Source organism: Coffea eugenioides, chromosome 6, assembly GCF_003713205.1.
Source record: "Coffea eugenioides isolate CCC68of chromosome 6, Ceug_1.0, whole genome shotgun sequence".
In the NCBI taxonomy this organism is placed as follows: Eukaryota; Viridiplantae; Streptophyta; class Magnoliopsida; order Gentianales; family Rubiaceae; genus Coffea; species Coffea eugenioides.
In genome coordinates this window covers 6,560,251-6,583,029 of record NC_040040.1, presented here as the reverse complement: position 1 = coordinate 6,583,029, position 22,779 = coordinate 6,560,251, and the positions used below count along the sequence as shown (strand labels likewise).

General features: G+C 34.1%; 3 protein-coding genes and 1 pseudogene across 3 annotated transcripts; 1 reads left to right on the top strand and 3 right to left on the bottom strand.

Annotated features, from left to right (window-relative positions):
- Window positions 1-1,515: 1,515 nt before the first annotated feature.
- Window positions 1,516-2,526, bottom strand: LOC113773461. The gene has a single exon (XM_027318108.1). The coding sequence runs from the start codon at window positions 2,524-2,526 to the stop codon at window positions 1,516-1,518; it is 1,011 nt and encodes a 336-aa protein (XP_027173909.1).
- Window positions 2,527-3,731: 1,205 nt separating this feature from the next.
- On the bottom strand, window positions 3,732-4,741 carry LOC113773460 (annotated as a pseudogene).
- Window positions 4,742-7,696: 2,955 nt separating this feature from the next.
- LOC113774573 (putative phosphatidylglycerol/phosphatidylinositol transfer protein DDB_G0282179) lies at window positions 7,697-10,997 on the bottom strand. The gene is made up of 4 exons (XM_027319125.1): window positions 10,777-10,997; window positions 10,117-10,218; window positions 8,612-8,772; window positions 7,697-8,104 (listed from the first exon to the last, which is right to left on the bottom strand). The coding sequence occupies exons 1-4, from the start codon at window positions 10,886-10,888 to the stop codon at window positions 7,991-7,993; spliced, it is 489 nt and encodes a 162-aa protein (XP_027174926.1). The 5' UTR covers window positions 10,889-10,997; the 3' UTR covers window positions 7,697-7,990.
- Window positions 10,998-19,272: 8,275 nt separating this feature from the next.
- LOC113774543 lies at window positions 19,273-22,319 on the top strand. The gene is made up of 2 exons (XM_027319084.1): window positions 19,273-19,582; window positions 21,906-22,319. Exons 1-2 carry the CDS (start codon window positions 19,423-19,425, stop codon window positions 22,169-22,171), a joined length of 426 nt encoding a protein of 141 aa, XP_027174885.1. The 5' UTR covers window positions 19,273-19,422; the 3' UTR covers window positions 22,172-22,319.
- Window positions 22,320-22,779: the final 460 nt, after the last annotated feature.

The window sequence follows — 22,779 nt, the reverse complement described above, 5'->3', positions numbered from 1 at the left end:
TTTTTTTTTTCTATATAAAAATGTATTTGAGATAATTTATGTATCAACATCTATTAATTAATATATTGGGTCATATTTGGGTCATGGGTTTGAAATGACGCAATATGACCCAACCTAAAATTAACGCAATCTAAAATTGGACGGGTTGAGTATAACTCATTTAACTGAAAATTCAATATCAATCCACCCAAAACACGTCCAACCTGCCCAATTGTCAGGTTTACTCATCATCATCATCATCATTTCTCCAAAGAATTTTATTACGAGGATATACATGCGATCGATTAAAATTCTGTCACCACTTGACACTTGTTCGCAGAGAATCACACTTGTGTGCAGCACATGGGCTTTGAGGGTAGTGCTTCAGAAATGTCCCTTGACCGGAAGAGAAGTCAAGGGAAAGGGTACCGATAACTTGTAGTATGTTGTTTTTACCGCTTGCTTAGAACCCTAGGCCCTATAGTAGGGATGAGTTGCGCTTGCATTCCCACACTTGTCTATGCTTTGGATCAGGCCAATCTTGTTACTGGGTCATCCGTCTCTCAATCTTCACATGCCCAAAATTAAACTGACTGCTGTTTTGTTCCTTGAATCATTGTCCAGTTAGTTATGCCGGCGATGCATATCTCATAATGTAACAGATAATGTAAAATTAGGGCTATAACTGTGGGGCAAATGCAAATTTGAATTTGTTCACTCATAGAATTAAATTAGTATAAAAAATTACAATTAAAACAAAGTTATATGAATTTATGTTAAAAATTAAATTATAATAATGACATCAATTAACAGAAACACAAGGAGTTATAAACGCCTTCCCGAAGTAACTGTTTTAAGTGTTATCCCGTTTGTCGTAAAAAGCCGAAAAGGAACGTAAAGTGATAAATCAATTACTAGCAACTGTTTTTCGCTCTTTGACCTGAATAAAGGAAAAATGAAGTTGAATGGTTAGTAATCTTTTTTCTACCTTTGAACATTTGTCGCCAGCATGCATACTTTCCAGTGCTACCTAACCAGCAACTAGGTTTGTTTTCTTGAAGTTCGTCAGCACATCGTTATTCCCTTCCTCTTTTTTATTTATTTATTTTTTTGGGGCGAGAAGAGTGAGGCTGTGATTGCATTCCAGCTCCAGAAGTCTGAAGAAAGTTTTGATTAAACCATGCAAAAATGATTTGCTCGGTCATGCAAGTAAGGACCATGAATATAGGGCGGCTTCCATAACCGGTTGACAAAGCAAAGAGCTTTCTTTGCCTTTGAATCTGATCCTAAAGATAATTTAGTAGTTGAAGCCAATGGTTTCAGTTTCATTAATATCAGGCAGATTTGAAATGGTCAGTATTATATATCTCTTGAATCCAACATTTCACCGGCAACAATAATAGAAGAAGTAATAATCAAGTACTTCGCATGGAGATGGATCATGAAGAACACAATCATGATGCTACTCAAGTTAATATCGTATTTTACAACATCATTCAAAGAGTCGCATGCTTGAAGAAAGAAAAACATTTTCACTTATTTAAAGCCGCAAATGGGGCACTTCACTAATCCGTTCTCATTGCACTCTGAGCATCTGATTGCCGGTCCATCATCTGGAGCGATGATCTTGCGGCTTCCATTGCAGTTGAAACACAGTACGAATTTTACTCCTGCGCAACCAGTGCAAGCAGAATTGTTTGGAGTCACAGGTATCCCTTGCAGGAGCTTCCTCAGCATTCCCCTTTCATGCAATCCTATCACTTCATCTGCCCCTCCGATATATCTACCTCGGATGAACAGCCTGGGAGGGACTACCCTTTGTCCCATAACCCTCCAAAGCTCTTCTCTGTATTCCAAGTGCATCGCGACATCTCTCTCGTGGTATTCAACTCGAAAGCTCTCCAGAAGGAACCGGATGCTTGTGCAGTCTTCAAAGGTTTTCCTGATTCCTCTCATGCTTGTTGTGTAGAGAACAATTGATTCGCTTCCACCTGCAGGAGGGCATCTTTCTTCAAATCCCTGCAATGATGAAAGAAGTTCAGACAGATCATTTGCATCAATCATTTTGCTTTCTTCCATATCTGTCAGCTTAAAGCAAGCTACTAGTGTGGAGTCAGACGGGCTCTGATGAACATTTTTTTGGTTCAGCTGCCCTACAGCTGACCCCCCACTTTGACAGTCGGTCTCACATTTCTCATCAATGGCTGATTCTGCCATTAATTGTAATTCCTCCTTGTTATCGAGAGCAGAGCCTGCGTCCTCCTCAGACTTTAAGGGGGGTCTAAAATCTTCTGCTTTCTCATCATCACATTTGCCAGGAACCAGTGCGTCATCTTCAGCATCCTTTATGATCTCTGATTGATCTATTCTACCGCCCGTGACTAGCTCTGATTGAATATTATCCTTCTCGCATTCTTTTGGAGGTGATGAAGTTTGGAAGTATTGGTTTGACAGATTGGTAGTCCTAAACAAGAAGCCTTGTTTCAAAGAGTGGATGGTTGATATGGAATTCAGTTTCTTTACAATTCTTCCTTTCATGCTTTTCATCCCTTCAAGTCTCTCTCTCTCTCTCTCTCTGGTTTCTACATTTGCTTGCACCCCATTCAACTATTCACGAAGAGTTGAGGAAGGCCTGTGGAGATATGCTCAACATTGATGGTTGATTTTTCTACGTCTTTGATTTCCAGTGATTGGAAAGTGGCATCTCGAAGGCTGTTGTTCTTCGCCTTTTTGAATCTCAATCATGACTTGATTCTTAGGGCGGCAATCTGGTGTGCAAAATAGACAGGTACATCCCCCCCAATCGAGGGTCTCTTAGGTCGTTGCGCATCATCGACGGTCCACATTCGTCAAAAGAATATGGACCTACATCGTTGATAGTACATGAAATGGCTATATGATAGTAATGGTGCATGGGCGTTGTTGGCCACCAGAGTTGTTTTCCAGGGAGACAAGGTGTGCCACCATTCATCATCCACCCACAAGGGAGCAAAAGCCATTTCCTTTTTCCAATCAGTTGGGCTTTCTGGATATAAAGCAACTATAGTGGTTGAGCCTTTTCTATACCAGCCATGAGTAATGTCTCAGTCTGTCAACGCCAATAAAGCAAATCAACAAACCCTGGTTTCTTGGCCACCATATTCATTTGCCGAGGTACAACTCTAGCTCTGACCAAACCAACTTGGAACATTATTATCTAGCTCTGACAGCATAGAGGAGCACCAAAGGCACCGATAAATGCTAAGATCAACAGAATATGCTGCCCAAGCACGAAATCATTCTCATTCTACCTAATTGTTTGCTTCTGTGATTGTCAAATTAAGTTGTTCATCATCAATGTCACCCTAGATGTTCTATGGATACAAGTTCTTTAATATTCCAAACTCTTATTTTCTTTTTTTATTCTGCGCCGCACGAGTTATTTCTTTCAATTTCTCTCTTTTTACCCGTTCTCGGCGTTGGCATGTACTCCGAGAATTTCATTTTAAAACTGCCTATGATTTTGAAATACAATTTGAGGTGGGAAGGGTGTGAAAAGAAGTGAGAAGATTTAAAAAATTTTAAAAAAAAATCCATCCCATTCCACCATCATCTTTATCGTATCTTAAAGGGAAAATGACCAATTTAGTCTCTATACTTTTTTTTACTGTCAATGTAGTCCTTATATAATTTTTTTGGCCAATTTAAACCCTATACTTATTTATCGGTTCCAATTGAGGAGCTCCGCGGCGGCGCCACCTTGTAATTGCGATTCAACGTCTAATTGAGCACTTATGCGGGGGCATTTCTGGTACTTCACTGTTGGAGCTCCTTTCAGAAGTAAAAATCAAAACCAAAAAGTTACCGGTGCAATTTCCCCTCCTCCACTCCCCACCTCCACCCATTGGACTCCGAAGACGGGAAGATGTCCGGCATATTCCGGTACAAAACCTGTGGCCAGGAGGGTGTGAAACTGTAACAGCAACAAGATCATTCCCTCTTGCCATTTCCAGGGGCCATTGGACATCAACTGTTTCAATAAATGATTCAAAGTACATCATTCGAGACCACTTTGGTGCTGCATCATAATCTTGCCTAAGGAGAGGATGCACTAAAGGAATGGCTCTTAAAACAGCATACGCAAACTTAAGCTCTTCAAGAGTAGGATTTCTGAACTGAAGTTCAACAGATGACGTGCAGCGAACAACGTCAATAACTGGAAATTGATCAGTACCCGAGACCTCCAAAGCTAATGACTTTATCATTCTCTTATTTGAAGGGAACATGATTGACTCCAGCTCATAAGTCACCCTCAAAAGCTCAGTGTTTGGAACTCGAATAGTCTCCCTAGAAGCAGTCATTTTTTTTTGCATCATCATGAGCCCTGAACATGTAAATCCCTATATCCCCACCATTCCCACCAATAAACTGAACACAAGGAAATGGCTGTTTTCTGCTAGACCAGTCTGAATCCTTCCCCACCTTTATACCAAACAAATGCTCTGGGCGCAACCACTTCCATGGATCAGTCCTGTACAAAGCGGCGGCGGTTCTGTACAGAGACTTGATAAAAGGTGGAGTAATGCCATCCACCTTCAACAAACATGCTCCTGATCCAGGACCAAGTCCTGGGCCACACCCAAATTGTTGTTGATATCTAGTAAACAAATTCTTCAAATGCACATCCATAGTAACTTCCCCACACCCGCAGAACAGATCTACCAAACTTCTTGAAAACCCACAAACAATTTAGACCTCCAAGTCTAGCAATTTAACTCGGGCATATCAGTTCCATCAGAATTTCCAACTGAAAGGGATTTGGAGGATGAGAGGGAGAGTGTGGTAATCTTTGGGGCGAGGGAACGGAGCTTGGTTTTGTACCGGAATATGCCGGACATTTTCCCGTCTTCGGAGTCCAATGGGTGGAGGTGGGGAGTGGAGGAGGGGAAATTGCACCGGTAAGTTTTTGGTTTTGATTTTTACTTCTGAAAAGGAACCCCAACAGTGAAGTATCAGAAATGCCCTGCATAAGTGCTCAATTAGACGTTGAATCGTAATTACAAGGTGACGCCGCGAAGCTCCTCAATTGGAACCAATAAATAAGTATAGGGTTTAAATTGACCAAAAAAATTATATAAGGACTAAATTGACAGTAAAAAAAAGTATAGAAACTAAATTGGTCATTTTCCCTAAACTATATAACGTGGTGAAGCTCGACCTACAGTGGTGTTGATTGTCTATTATTGCTGCTGTCCTCATTTTGCATTTTGTCATCTTATTCCAATTATGCCCTTTAGTGCTAATTTCTTTGTAATTTCGCTGTCAATGTTGTACTTTGTGGTCTTTAGCCTATCATCTCTCTTTGTTATTTCTTTGCTTTTGTTTGTTGCAGCTCTGCAGCTATAACTTCAAATCTTTGATAGACACTAATTTTTTGGGCTATACAAATCTATATATAGTCTAGCAACCTATTTGTGTGCCTTTATATATATATATATATATATATATATTGATTTTCTGCAAAATATAGATATCGACAAAAATATTCATTTTTTGGAAAATTTATATGTGCACGAAAGTTTTGTTTATCTAATAAATATAAATCAATTGTGCCGCTTTGTATTAGCTTAAATTAATACTAGAATTTTGCTCGTGCCTTAAAATGGATTTTTTTTATTGATTGTGAATTTATACAAATATGAATAATTTAAATACGAAAGTTAACAACAACATGTCCATTCATATTAACTTTAAAAAATTAATGTATTCTAAATGTTCAATTATTTACTAATTTTTAAAAATTTGTCTATATATTTTCACTATAATATGATAGTATACATCAAATAATATATCCCATATCAAAAACTTGGTAGATATTCTTTTTTTATATAAATATTCTTTTACATAATTTAAATTTTTATAATGACCATAAATCTAGAACTATATATTCACATTTAATTAAGTAGAAAAGATCCAGCAATCAACTTTTTTATCAATAAATATTTAGTTTCCAACAATATTGGTAATTTTGTTGGTGTAACAATTAGTTCTCTTTTTTACACTAAGTTAATTGAAAATTAAAGAAAGAGATGATGAACAATTTGAATACTAATCAACGATATGATGATGAAAGGAAGTAATTTATGGAATATGTAAGATTTTAATAATTATAATGTGAAAAAGGCTTTACTATAGTTCTATTTAATAATTTGATAGAAAGCAAATATCATTAAGATAAAATTAATTATTTTTTAAAAGTTATTTTAGATATCATTAAGATAAAATTAGTTATTTTTTAAATTTATTTTAAATTAGGGATAATTTTTAAACATATAATATAATATTCAATATGGATAAAACCCAAATGACCCATAACCCGTTAATTCTCTTTAATTAGACATGCTACAAAGGAGTGAGAAACACTTTAATTAAAATAGCTACTTTCATATATATAAATATATATATATATATATAGATGACCAATTATTTTTAAAAATATAAGATAATTTCCCTCTATTTCAAAAATGTTACTTCGATAATATTTCTTAATTACTGAATTATTAACTTAAAGCTTTTGCATTTTAAGATTGAGTAGCATAACATAGATGCGGTGAATACAAAGTGATGATTAATTAGGTCCTTGTCTATAAATGAATAAAAATAGATGCATGTCTATAAAAGTGATAGTTAATTAGATGCTTGTTTTTAAAAAATATAGGATAATTTCCCCCTATTTCAAAAATATTACTTCGATAATATTTCTTAATTAATGAATTATTAACTTAAAGCTTTTGCATTTTAAGATTGAGTAACATAACATAGATGTGGTGAATGCAAACTGATGATTAATTAGATGCTTGTCTATAAATGAATAAAAATTCACTGTGCAGCTAATAAATATAAACAAGTTCTGCCAATTTCTATTAGCTCATGACTAACTGGTTTGAGAACAAAACAGAAGAGTTTGCCTCCATTTCAAAAATCTTTATTGATTGAATAATGTTTCTTAACCACCGAATTACTAATATAAGACTTTTTCATTTTAGAATTAAACAATATGACATAAGTGTTGTTGATCTGAAGCGATCATAATTTAAACGCTTCCTTATAAATGTATCGATGTGATATTAGTTGACTTAAAAAAGAGCTGTTTGATCCATAATTAGTGTTTTATTAGTGTATAACATTGAATTATTAAACATTATTAATTTATCTTATCAATGAACAAGCAATCCAATATACCACTCATCTATCCACTATTCTAACTCCATTATCATATAAAACATTCTAAATTTACGTTATTAAATAAATCTTATATTGCAAAACCACTATTCTAACTCCATTATCATATAAAACATTCTAAATTTACGTTATTAAATAAATCTTATATTGCAAAAGTCGCGGGCCGCCAAGCCTGGTTCTCACATAAGGCATGCCTTCTTTCTTTTCCTTTTTTTTTTTTTAAATAAAACCCGATATGCTTTTAATTTTTTTTTTTTTTTTTGTCAACGCAGTGGGGTATCTGGGTCCATGGACTGGTAATACTGTACGACCCAACTAATTCCCACTGCGTGGCCGGAAGAGGTTGCCCAACATCACCGACCAAGTAAACCCGGGGACTCGATCCCTGGACGTAGCTCTCCCCCAACTGAGACTACAACCACGGAACCGAACCCCGAAGGCCGATATGCTTTAATTGCTGACAACATTCGGTAAGAATACTGTAGAACACAGAGAATAGGCAAAGATGATCAGAGTTTCGTCATCGTGCAGATCTATAACTTTTTTGAAGGATCAGTTGGCTAGTAAATTTAGTACATTATACTCTGGAAGTTCAACTCAATGGAGACTGAGTACGAAGTTTCACTCATAGTACCTCGTGTTTGACATCTGATCCAGGAAAAGAGAACGGTAAGAACAATCTTAGACGTCACATAGTACCAATAGAGGTAGCTTAGTAACACAAGTCATCTATACACATATTTTATTTTTTAAAACCAAATGGCCAATGTTGACTAAATCTTCCAAGCACTCAAGTATCGGCTACATCCTCCGTTGCAACAAAGCCTATGCTGAAGTCAAAGTTAATGCATGTCAACAGCTGCTTGTTAGCATCCGACAATTTCAATTTGAGCGTGTAGGAACCCTGCATATGTTAAAAGACTTGTGAGCTGATATTACGACCAAGCCAAAGACAAATGAAATTATTATTTGTACAAAGTGCTTTGACATTCAACGGAATGCAGCTCACTGTAGACTGTTTAGTTCGTAGTCACTGTGGAAGATTCATAGGATGCAAGTGCCAAGATAACAATTACTGTTCATATAGGGGAGTAAAAGATGGCTTGAAGCATCTAAACAGGTTTCTAGTTCACATGGCAGCCTCTTGAAAGCATGGGCAAAACACATCCCCACGTGGCAAAAGAAATCAGGGAGATCATAAACAAAGGAGCAGACAGATGCCATGCGGGCTACATTATGAGATGTCATAGGTTACCCCCTTCACAAGGCTCACAAGAAATTCCCAGTACCATGGGACTGCAACACAAACCATCATTCCCAGGCAATTCTAGATTGGGAAGATATGCGGAGAATCAAATGTTAAAGGAATATATAAAGAACCAGATTAAGCAGAAGTGAAAGGATAACTCACAGGTGGGGTATATCCCGGTAAAACTTGCGAGTGAGCAATCTCAAAATCTCCTGCAGTCACAGGGCACGATGTCTCGTTACAAAGATTATGTTTCTCCGTGCGAACATTGAATCCAAAGTAGGACACATCAATCACTAGTTCCCCTCCAGCGATGGTTGCATCTGCAAACAAAAAATTCAAGTAAGATTCAAGGCAAAAGACTACTAGAACAATTGTCATTCAATAAATAGGACTGTCTGATATTTCTTCTCATTAGAAACCATTCATGCTTATATTGATTTGTTTCATGGAACTTGAATACGGGCTTTGCTCTATGAGATTATAAAGGTACTAACAGAAAAAAAAAGGCCATTACAAAGAGCTTCATAGAAACTAGGATTGAAATATATGCAAGCTTACCTTATGTTCCTTGAATTCAATACCCACAAAATACCATATACCCTGTACTGATTGTAGCAGGGAATAATTGTCCTGATACTAGTATTTTTGTGCACCATATACGTATGCTTCATTTAAAAAGAAAAGAAAAGATTATATGCAATTATAAAATTACCTTGAAACTTGTGGGATAGTGAAGGTTGCTACTTTGGATAATGTTTTTAAGTGAGAGAGTAATATGATTTTTCCCTTTGCTGCAGCAGTAATATTCGCATTCCAAAAAGTTACAAAAATGGGTCACCAAAGAGGTTGCTCTGGCTTTGTATATAGTTCATTGGAAGAACTTAACTTCGTATCACACACACACCTCTCACACATGCACACAGTTCAGTAGCTTCATATCACAAAGAGAAAGAGGCAAGAAACACTAAACCACAAAGAATTGAGTGCAAAGCTTAGAAACCCAGAGTAACAAATAGCAACTTAATAACATGTTGCCTTTAGCAGCACTTCCTCTCACAAATACCATTATGATTCATGACATATACCATAGAAAGACGAGCGTGCAGCACAAGCATAGTGTTCTAAAACCAGCTAACACCGAGAGTGCAGATTAGCTCATTTGCAGAATAACAAAACACGGCCTTAGCCCTTATGTGGCTTTAAAGATGAAACTGACTATGCTTCGTGTCTCATACTAATCATCCCCTCTCCAAAAGCTTGAAATTTACATAGATAAAGACGAGAATGCCAATATCTTACACACTAATGCCTTGAATGCCTTAAACCAAAAACACAAATTTCTGGGAAGCGAATGTCATTCATTTGAGGACATCATATTAATACAACTGGGTCCCTCAAAATTGATTATTGTAGCTTATTGACTCTACATACAGGCCATTATATAAATCAGAGACCATGCAGACTACTTTGCCAACAGGTAATGGTAGCTAATTGAAAAAACAAAATGACAGTCCCTTAAGCGAAAAAATGTGATATCTAGAGCAACGGCTGTTTCTAAGGTTCATAAAGACATCCAGTACAAATCAAACTTAATTTTTTATGAGCAGCAGGCAGGCTGGACAAAGAATGGGCGAAGGAATTGAGCTAACAGTAGTATGTAATACCTGTAGATGCAGCGATTTTGAAGGTAGTTTTCTTGTTCCTTGTGATAGGGTAAGGTGTGATGTCAACTCCACTGACCTTAACAGCATACTGAGCCTTCTTATCTACATTTAAATTTGGGCAATAGATACATTAAGACATAAAACCGAGGGAAGGTACCATTAGACATAAAATCAACGCTATTTAACACTAAAATGAACAAAGATCTATGAAATATTTACTTCTCATCCATTTAGCAACAATAATAATATTGACCATCCATATGCATAAACCAAATTATAAACTACTGATAAAGAAAGAGGTCGGCCCATAATTAGAGAATCCAACTAAAATAACAAAATTCGATTAATCAGATTTTAGATTAACAAGAATTTCTTGTATTTGTTACCCATAAGTAAAGACGTCGACTTTTTTGTACTTTTCTTTGCAAAAGAAGCCCTCATTCTCTCTTAATAGTTAGGACCCTAGAAAAACCCCTAAATTAAGAAACAAATAAATCACAAAAGAAGATAACTTCAAAACAAAATTGGTTTGATCTCAGAGGCCAATATGACTTTGAACTAGCTTTAACTTGGTAAGGGAAACCCCGAAGTAGATTGTGAAAATAATCAAACAAAATAAATTAAAAGGGTCCTAAAGCAAAGGTGGGAAAGAAACTTAACCGCAGTATCGAACTTTCGTAGATGCGGCTGAAGTCGACGGAACAAGTAGTAAAGCCACCGACAGGAAGAGTCCCAACAGCCCAATCAGATTGATCAATTGAGACCTCGCCATCGGTTTTCCGACACCAAAACAGAGAGAGGGTCAGATTTTTAGGAGGAAGAGGAGGAGGATGAGTGGCGAGCGAAGAGCCGAAGACTTCGCAATAATATTGGTCTGAAATGAAGCAAAGAACGTTAGGTGGCGTACTCTAGAATCTAGAGCCCACGCCCAAAGGTTTTTTTTTTTTTTTTTTTTTTTTTCACGGAAACGTTAGAAATATTGATATAAAAAATAAACTATACAATTTGAGCAGAGACCCATATTCAACTTTACAAGAGTGTCCCTAGACAATGAGGATTTAAATATTCCTCATCTTGCTCTAACTTAGTAGCATAAGCACTAATCCTTCTACTGATCATATTACATTTGTGGTCTATCAAGCTAAATCAGCATTCCATAAACAAAGATTTTAACATTTGGATGTATTCCAGTTGAGCAACAAGGCTTATGTCTTGTGCTTTGTTCGTCCTCAAACAACGTATCAACTGAGCAGATGAAACTATCACTTTCACTTCCTTCCAAAGTTTCTCCCTAGCCTTACACAGAGTGTTAGTTTGATTGTTGCAGCATAATCCAACATGCTATCTCCTATGCTTCTTTCCCTTGTGGCCCAAACATCAAGTGTGTCATTACCTTGGCTAGCCACTATAACAATTCCTAGTGGCTTCCCTTCCTCCTGCTGGCTGACTTTCACTACCATGTTCATCAGATTGCTTTCATCATTGTTTTGCTGATCTTCCTCATTCCTTGATGTTGTTTCCTGGATGCTCACTCACTTGTCTCTACATTGAACTTCAGCGTACTCCAACCACTCTATATGAGCTTTCTGTACAATTTCACAAGGGTAATGGTATCTATAGTTGAAAATCTTCTCATTCCTAACTTTCTACACTTGCCAGAGAATGTTGGCAGTAAGAGCTTGATGCTAATTTCCTTCAATCCTGCTTGTAGCTTCCATTAGACCACTCCACCATTTAGTGAAATTGCCTCTGTAATCTGCAAAGGTCTTACGTACGACTAATTGTATTCAGATAAAAAAAAGAGAATGGATAGCAATTCTTTCCGTAGTTGGATAAGCTGTGTATTTACACTTATCTTTAACCTCGGTCTTAAAATAGGGATAATTTCAGAAACCTCAACAATCCCACTAGTCTCTCCTAAAGTTTGCAAAATTATACAAACTTCCCCAGAAGTTAAGATTTTGATAACAAAATTAGTCCAATTAGAAAAAATATACTTTAAGGAGAGAGATGAAACTTTTATTTCATAAGTACCCCATATACATGTATATAAGTTGTATTACTAAAAGAATGAAAATAATTAAAAGTTAGAAATAATTAATACACACATTTTAACACTCACAAAATTCACATTCAATAAAATTAGACAACACAAATAAGCAACAAAATTATACGAATGATTACGAGATTTAGTATAATAGACTAGTCATCTCTTTTGATATGATATTTGCTATAATTCTTGTGATTTAAAAAAAATTTCAAATTTTGTCTTTTTTATAACTTCTTTCTCCTTTACTAATTTTCTGATGATTAAGTAATTAGAGTACTAATTAACTATTAGTAATTAATCAATGAAAATAAATGTTGAAAATTTCTTTAATGATGAACGATAACTTGTAATTTCAAAATACACAAATTTTATATCTAATGGTGCTATTTTGTAATTGATAGAACTTGATATTGACCAGAAATCAGTTGTGCATAATGTAAAAAGAAAGGCTTTGGTAGAAGAAAAAATACATGCCAAAAGAAGGTTATTCAAAAGGATTTTTTTTTGAAATTCTTAAAACTATAATAGTTGTAAATTAATTTTGTGAAAGTAAAGGAAAAATGAGAGAAAGAAAAGACAAAGTTCAAAAATTTTTCTGTTTAAAATCAGAAGAATCATAGCAAATATCATATAAAAAGAGAAAATTGGTCTGTTTTTGCTTAATCTCGTGATCATTAGTGTAATTTTGTTACTTATTTATGTTGTCTAATTTATTAAATATGAATTTTTTGAGTGATGAAATGTGTGTATTAATTATTTCTAATTTTTAATTATTTTTATTTTTTTACTAATACAACTTATATATATGTATAACTGGTATTTATGAAATAAAAGTTTCATCTCTCTCCTTAAGTACTTTTTTAATGTTATTTTTTCTAATTGCATTAATTTTGTTATCAAAACCTTAACCTCTAGGGAGTTTTGTGTAATTTTACAAATTTCAAGAGAGGCTAGTGAGATTATCAGAAACCTTAGGGGAGGTTTCTAAAATTAACCCCTAAAAATATTATGGCCTAAGTTTGGCATTTTTAGTGCACATAGTTTTGGGTTCAAAGTAGGCTTGGTTGGAATTTAAAATTTTCACACTTTTTTTGTAATTTAGAAAGTAAAAAATTAACTAAAAAAATATTAATTAAAAAATTGGAATTTTACATAATTCATATAAGAACAACTTTAATTAGAGCCACAAACTTCTTAAATAATACTAATGTTAAAAAAATAAGCAAGATATGATAATAGATATTAATGTAACCTTTAATATCTTTTTATCACATATTATACTTATTCATTTTATACCTTACCAATATATTGCAAGTTTATCCTTTAATAAGACTATGAATGTACGACTAGATTCACAGTTAAAGTTTCTTGCAATGCCTCGTTTGAGCAAGATAAAGACGTCAATCGACCGTATGCATTCATTTTGCTGCCTAAGGACATTTTCAAAATAACATTACTTAAACGTTGACACGTGGGTATTAATGAACATCGGTCCACTGTACATATATCTCTACAATACACTTTTGATTACATATTATGTACAATATTTATATTCACTTGCGCTATTTATTTGATTCGAACGATTAATAGTAACATTTTTGGACGAGTCGCGTACACATTGAGTGTGTTTCAATAGTTAGTTACTATAATAACTAAACATGTATATACAATTTGTTAGACCTAAGTATGAAGGGATTGATTAATTTGTTTAACTTCGTTTACGTATTTGCTAGAGCTAATATATCTAATTTTCCTTGGTGATTTTGTAACTTTAGTTTGTGTTGATCATTTGAAAGTTGTTTCATTAAGTATCTGGGCACTATTTTTTGAATACTCTATTTGATAAACTTTCTGTTATATAGTAGGTTGATTGCAAAACAACAACCACCCTTAACAATCCCATTCGCGCTTTTACTATATAGGTAGATAAACGAGATGGATCGGGCTTGCACTCAGAATTTGCTCGAACGATCGTGGACAGGGCCATCCGGCCTGCAGCAATTCCAAGATGACAAGTCACCGTTTGGAGGCTTTCACGAAATTAGGAATAGAATAAGATGACTCGAGGCCTCTTACAAATTTACTAGTGTGAATACCCGTGCTACGCACGGTGCTAGCATTATTGAAAAAGTAAAAATAAAATGGTGAATAAAAAAGGTTTAAAAATTGTACCAACACAATTAAAATGTAATATTTGTCTAACAATAGTTTGAAATATGATAGAATATGCATATCATTCAAGAACTGCCTTTTTTCAGAAGATAGGTCCTAAAAAAATAATAAAAATTTATTTTAGAAAATGAATGATATATTAACAAAAATGAATGTAATTGAATGTTGTTAAAATGAAATACTTACAAATATTATGCATTCGATTTGATAATCTTGCATGAAGGTGCGAACATTCTTCACACAAATTAACTTTTAGTACAAAAGCCAAAATTGGTGATTTAATTAATTCAGTTGAATTTTGTGGAGTGCGTACTACAAATGAAAATACACGATCTTTGCATGAATTGATTTGTTGGTTGAACAACCTATCACCATTTTTCTGAGAATTAAGTACGTACGAAATTCAAAATTAGTGTATTTTTTTACATAGTTTATAAATAGCATTATAAAAAACAAATATATATCAAGAAATTCTACCTACCTTCTTTGAGATAAGAAGCATCACGACCAAATACGAATCGTGCATGTCTGTCTTGTAGATTAAGATGCATGTTACCATTGGAATCTCTGATTTGTATGTCAACATTGTACCTGTTTGACAAATAAAATGTTATATACAATACAGAAAAATATGTTGAAATTAAAAGTACATGAAATTAATTACCTAACAACAGTGTCGATCATGTTATTACAATGCAGACCAAAGTGACAAAGAATCAGATAATGACTATCTTTTTGTGATAAGAAACATTAACTCTTTTGGCCTAAAGATACAGAAACCATCATCATGACAATATCAAATACTATACACTAGTGGGAATACCCGTGCTATGCACGGTGCTAACATTATTGGAAAAAAAAATAAAATGGTGAACAAATAAAGGTGAAAAAATTTTACCAATAAAATTAAAATATAATATCTGTTTAACAATAGTTTGAAATATAATAGAATGTATATATCATTCAAGAACCATCTTTTTTCGGTTGTATGAGAATTTTTTTTTATCATTGTATGAGAATTGTTAACAAAAAAATACAATAGTTAATATAGAATAGCATCAATAGAATTTAATACAATTGTGTTCTAATCAAATGAAAAATACGCACCAATTGAATTGTTATTAGCACCCATAGTTAATGAAGTAATCCCTATATAAATATATTTTGGTACATGTAGTAATTGGTAATCTATAAAATAAAATAAATTGCTAATCTATAAAATTGCTAAGTTGTCTATAAATAGCATCAATAGAATGTAATACAATTGTATTGTAATCGAACAATTGTAATACAATTGTATTGTATTGTATCTATAGTTGATTTAGCAAGATAGTGCAGCCAAAAAATGTGTATGTAAGATGAGTATGACGATATAAGAAACTGTATATTTACCATGATCACGCAAAATCATTGGTGATGTGGATGCCTGGCAATCTTGAGGACAGTTAGATTTTTCATTTCTTTGATCTAGAAATAAAATATATATCAAATTAAAAATCAATAGTTTATGTATTTATTTTATGTGTAAATAGTGATACATTGTATGAGAACTGTTAACCGAAAAAATACAATTATTAATATAGAAATAGCATCAATAGAATTTAATAGAATTGCATTGTAATCAAATGAAAACAATTACAGAGAAGTGGTTACCTGAACTAAGGAATGCAGTTTTAAATGCTCAAAAGTGCCTTGACGATTGCACATATGTCAGGGGCTTGGTGAGTTTTTTGCTCCTCTTGAATCATTTTCTTTTTTCTAATTGTAATATATTACTTGCAGGTGTTAAGTAGGACTTGGCTCTAACCTTTCGTTTAAGTACTTTAAGCAATGAACTATTTATTCCATGAGTTGAATTGTGCTGTTGCTAGATAGATGAATCACGTAGTTGTAATTGTCATTGTTGATAAAGAAAAGAAAGGCTAGAATGCAATTTTGCCAAAAGGATTTCTGACGAAATTAAAAATTAATCCAATTTTAATAATGGGCGTATAGTGCCTTAGTTATTAGTAGTATCTGAATTGTTTTTCTCCAATTATAAACCATTTTTAATTATTTTTTTTAATTATCAAAAAATCTTTTTTTTATTTCATGCACGATCATTTTTGGAATAAAATTATGAAAATAACTATCGTAACACCTATTTTATGTGATAAATGTGCAATAAAAAATAATTAAAAAAATTTCAGTAATACAAACAAATAAATTTTTATAATATACAATTTATGTTAGAAATAGTAGAACCCTCAATCATGAACCTATACCATCCGCAATTATATAAGTAAGCAATACCTTTTTATCTTTGCTTTACATTGTAACAATAAGCAAACAACCGTTCATAGGATTTTGTAAAAAAATTTCAGAAATAATGGATGATCAGAAAATCAATGCAATATCATTCATGACAAAAAGCAAAGCAAAAGCACAACATACTTAAAAGGCAGAGGGGACCGACCTGGAAAATTAAGCCGGCCGCAAGAAGGTTGATTTCTGCTGGAGTCTCTGCACATAATATCTTCCACTACTGCTCACAAAAGAAATAAATCAATACATTTACAAAATCAATAGAGAACCCAAAACAAATAAGAAACTGAGAGAGAGGGTGAGGGAATTAACTCGATAAGTTAATTAAGTCGATCAGTAAAAGGGTTGGAAAAAAATTATAGACATATTATATTATTGAAAATAATCGAAAATAAAAAGAATTACAATATGGGGAATAATATTTAAAGAAAACACGGTACCGGAATTTTTAATTTGATGCGAACGACGTTTTAATCAGTGTAGCCTGGATTTTGTTCTTCGGATTTGATTTGAGATTTTTCTTTCGTCAGCGCAAACTTGTTGAAACTTTTCCAACTGGTGTGTGGAATCGTTGCGGTATATGTTTCGTTTTCTAAGCAAATATTTCCTCCTTTGCAATCTTGCGAGTTTGAAATCTAGTTGTTGTTGAAATGCTTGTAGGCGGGCATATTCCATGGTGAGGAAACTTTAGATGAGTTCCTTACAAATTTTGAGTGAAAAATTTTAATATATTAAATAATAGGATAACTTGAATTTGGGACAGCAGATAAGTGGGGCAAAGGTGAAAAAACACAATAATACTAATCAATAGCTAAATGAGCAGGGTCACTTATTGAAAGGTAATCACCGCCGGCTTCGTGACGTCTGCCGAAGGTTCAAGAAAAGAAGTATGATGCGTACTAAGAAGAGCACCGGAGTTCTGGTACCAGGATGGGATAGCTTTCAGGTATTTTCCTGTGTTATGTGAAGACGCAATTTTGAATTAAAAAAAAATGGGTCATTAAGAGATAGTTGGAGTGGACTCTTAATTGGAGTGGGAAACGGGAGAGAATTTGTAGGAGTGATTGTAGGATGAATTAAGATAGTGGGATACTGGGAGTGAGATAGTGGGAATATTGATTGGTGATAAGGTGATAGTGGGATAGTGGGAGTGAGATAGTAGGAATATTGATTGGTGATAAGGTGGGTTATAACCCACTATTTTTTTATGTATTAAAATAAATACAAAAATCTAGAAAAAAGTATGACAAGTTTAGAAGGCATTGAGAGGGTTTCTGCTAAAAATCCCTTCCTGAATACATATAGATATAGATTACTACCACTACTACCATTGCCCCCTTCCGTACTCTCTTGTTTCCTTTCTCTTCTCCTTTCTTCTCATTCTTTCTCCGTCCTTCCCCTCCTTCTTTTTTTTTCCTCCTTCTCCCTCTTGCAATTGGATCTGGTTGCGACGAACGAGAAAGAAGAAAATAGTGATTAAGAAAGGAAAAGGAGGGGCTAAGAAAAGAAAAGAAAGGGAAAGAGAATAGGACTATGGAGGAAAGATGAGAGGTAGTCATAGGTGGAAGCGGTGGTGAGTGGTTGTGATAAGAAGTTTTTAAAAAATTTAAAAACATTTCAATAAAATTTTAATTTTTAAAAATACCCCAATAAATGACTTGAGTGACAAATTTTTCACATACAATATTTTTGAAAAAAACACCCAAAAATAATATAGGATTAGCATTTATCATTACCATTTCAATTATCTAATAGTTAGAAGTTAAAGCACCAAATTGACAAGGAAAAATACCATAAACCTCCATTGAGATTTCTTTTAATATCACCTAACATATCTAAAGTTTTAAAAATATCACTCGTTTCCCTTACTTTTGTTATTTGTGTAACAAAATTTTAAAAATTCATAATTGCCATTTTGTTTGCTAAATAAAAACACTCCTAAACCACTTTATTTATTCCAAGAAAATTATCACCTAGAAACAATCTCTAGTAATACTACCACATCACAATGTGCTACAATTCATAAAAATATAAATTTAAAAATAAAAAGATATTTACAAAGAAATACGTTAACACAAATTTAACTTTATATGCTTAAAATTGATTTCTTATGAATCTATATTTTTTTTCCAACTTATTTTTAACATGTGCCTAAACTTTTAAATTGTACTGCTCATTATAAAAATCAAATCAAAATGATAAAGAAATCACACCACACATATTGCAATAACAAAAAATAAAAGATAAACAGAATTCAATTTACTATAATTTTACAAATAAAAAGTTGCACAGTCATCCAAAAAATGAGTAAGAGAGAATGTTAGAGAAGAGAGAAAGAGAAGACAGTGATTTTTGTTTCTTATTTTTTTAAATTTTAATTTTCATTTATTTGATATGTGAATTACGTATCAAGTGTGAGCTAATATAGTTTTTTTTTTTTTTACAATTATCAGGAGAGGTAAGTGATATTTTCAAAACTTCAAGGGCGCCAAGTGATATTAGAAGAAACCTTGGGCGAGGTTTCTGATATAATTTCGACCAGGAGAAGAAACCTCAAAAGTCACTAGAAATTCAGGGACAAGACATGTAATTTCGACTCATCCCAAATTCCCAATTGCAGTTAAGGGGGAAAAAGCAAGAGAGAGAAAAAAATCTCCGAGGGAGAGAGGGATTATCGTTTCAGCCTCTGCAACGCTGAAAATAATATACTCTCACTGATAGCAAAAGCGCGATTGGTGAGTTTTGAAGCCTTGAGTTCCCGGTGAAGAAAAAGATACCGAATGGATATTCGACTTGCATTTGGAAGCATTTCATCATACACTTTAAGGCCTGATTCAAGAAACAGAAACGCTTTCAGTTTTATACCATATTGCTCAAGAAAAGACTCCAAACGACAGCCCCAGCAAAATGGGAACAACGACGGCGACGACAGAAATGGAGGTACTTTTATCTTTCTAACATATACAGTCTTATAACTTCGATGTGCTTTTGGCGCTAGCGTATTTGTTTATCAAGTTTTTAGGCCCCGGTGGTTAAGGACCTTTTTAATTTCCTCTTAAATGAATGTTCGATTCTCACCATTCCCACAGGCCTTTATGAAAAAAAAGGACCTTTAGCTAAATGGGGAGACTAAATTCGATATGTTCTTGACGGAGGGGGTTCATAAAAGGTTTTGGTCTCTTGGATTGTCAGTGCCCACGTAGAAAGGTCACCATAATTTTCTCTCTGTATTGGCCATTACTTGGAAGTAGGAACAAACAGATAGACAGGAAAGAAAGGATCAAAGAAAGAATGGAGTATATATTTTTTGAATCTCTACTGTATGGTCTGGTCGAGTTTGTAGTTAAGCCCCGATTCATGATGGGTATATACCGTTTATTAGGAGTTCAATGCAATATATTTACCTAAATTCTGTGGACTTTTAAGTAGTGTCTGTGAATACTTTTAAGCTTTACAGGTCTCAATAAATGAAGCATTAGCTTGGTTGTTCAGTCCATTAGGCCGTTCAAAAAGCAATTAATCAAGTTTTGCTGCAACCAACATCTCTGCTTTACTCATTTAGTTTATGGAATCGGACCAATTAATGACGCATTTCAAATGTTTCTGATGGCATCTTTTGATTGTCTGTCCTTTTCTTTTCTTTTCTTCTTCTTTTGTCTGCTCAACTCTATCGCAAGATGTTGCTGAAAAGACCTTGCAGTTCATGGTCGTGCAAAGTCATCTCAGTTTGTAAATTAGTGCTTCTGCTATCCCTTCTTTTTCCCTAAAAAAAAAGAAAGAAATGGAAATTTGTTTATTTTTAAACTTAATTGAAGGTTAAAAGATGTATGATCTGATAAAATCCCACTTTTTTGGCATTTTTTCTCTACTAGTCCTTTTCTCAATCTTGGAATTTCACTTCTTATATTTCAGTATAGCTAATTCTCTCAATAGTATATGGAGCAGGGTACTTTGTTCTTGTAATGCTTACACTGTAAGTTAATGTCCGTCTTTGTTGATGATCTCAAAGCAATGAATCAACCTGTATAGTCTTGAAGATAAAGTCATTTATTGATTGTAATGAAGTTAGGATGCCATTAAATTAGAAAATGGAATCACTAAATAGAAACTTAGATACTGAAATATATTTGATATGAGTATCTGCAGACAAAACTTTCCATGTGTCAGGTGAATTCCGTGTTTATGCCTGCCACACTTGTTTCTATGGTATCAGATTTATCCAAAATTGGAGTGTGTTTGAAATCAGCACCCGGAGATATGTGTTGCATGGGCTTTCCTTCTATTGTATGCTAAATCCAACTGATCAAGGATCCAAAGTAGCATGTCCAGATAAATTTAACAACTATCGTGGAAGTATACATGCAAGAATATATACGCATCTGAAACCATGCTAAAGAACAGATCATTAGTATGCTGTATTACTGCCATGTTATGGTTTCATGAACTTGTTGGTGAGTTCTATGAATAAATGAAAACTATCTCATGGTTATTACCAACAGTACGTGATATGATAATGAAAGGTTAGGACATGTTTTTTTCTGATTACATATCTAGATTGGTACCATTTTCTCTGTAACTTAAGGTGCATATAGTTGCACGTATATAGGAATTTATGTTGTTACGTGGAGACTGGATGGTTCTTTGGTAGTGGCTTATTGGTTCAAGATTTTGCTCAATTGTAATCGAGCTGTATTCCAATGGCTACAGGTAAAAGAGTGTTTCGTAGGAGATAAATAAAAAGAGGTATAAAACAGTGCTGAGCTGACATGGGACATGTTAATTGCTCAATTGCTTTTAGTGTTCTTAATTAAGTATAGAATGGTAGACAGGTTGCAAGTTGAGCTGACACGGGACATGTTAAGACTGGTGAAGAACTATTGGGAAGAAAACTAAGATGCCTGCTATATATACTTGGAGAGTGTGGTTGGAAAAGCAGACTTCCAAGGTTTGGAAAGTGCTATTTCAAAGAGAAACATTGGAAGTTTGGGACATTTAGTCATAGATTAAGAAAAAAGATATATTGATAGAGATTTAATAAGAATTTCTTTTATCATTTTATTGGAGGAGAGTTGATTCATAAGTTGGTGGACAAAATCTTATACACCTTCTTAAGTGCAGGAGCTTGTAAGTCTTCTAAAATTTGAAATCGCTCTTTGTACATGTAGAATTGATAAGTTTAAGATTTTTTCTCATTTCATATGCTTAAACTGCCTGCAAAATTACAAGGAAGAATTTAGCATTGATTGTACTCCTAATTATTTAGGTGACAAGTTCTCAACTGATTGGGACAAGGCCTGGTCAAGTTACAGGAAGCGAGGGAAGAAGACCCTGTTTTCACAGTTTTCTGACAAGTATGTGAGCTGGAACCCCAGGCGTTCTGACTACCCACTGTCTGAGGAAGTTGATCCCATAAAAAGAACAGAGAAGTCAAACCTCAAGTTGTGGACCAGTCAGAGTTTCACTCTTGGCGGTGCTATTCTTATAGTCACGCTTCTTTTGATCTACACCATTCTTGCACCAATCAAGTGAATTCATTTGACTTTGTTCGCTACTTAGAAACAACTTTGTGCTGTAATGATCCATATTCAGTAAGCGAGTTCAGGAAAGGATCATGTAAAATGTAACTTGATGCAGCAGCTTCTGTGAGTAAATATGGTGAATCTACTGTTTTCCATAATTTGTTTGACCTTATTTAAATTTTTAGTGTCTACTATTGAAAAGTTAGTTTATGGCCAGTCATTTTTCAACATTGTTTCGATTGATCCGGTCTACATAGTGAATTGTCACTGCCAGCCAAAGTTGATTGTTTAGTGGTCTTACTATCTATTACAGAGGGAAGATTTCCTGGTGGAAAGTATGATTCCGTGGCTACCATTGTTTGCAGAAAACAATCACTTACTACTGTCTGCCAAACTGGAAGATAAAGTAATGCCTTCTGGCAAGCCCTGCTTGTTGGGAAATTTTGTCTGAACTCTTGCTCATGTTGTTTGATGAATATGATTTGAAGCAGAATATCTGTGAGGGACTTTTTGCATTACTTCATTAATTTTATGTTTCTTCCTTGTTTTCTTTTAAACTTAACATGAGAATTGCATGACTTCCCTCCTTACCAGTATGAGAGATTTCTTTCTCTTTTT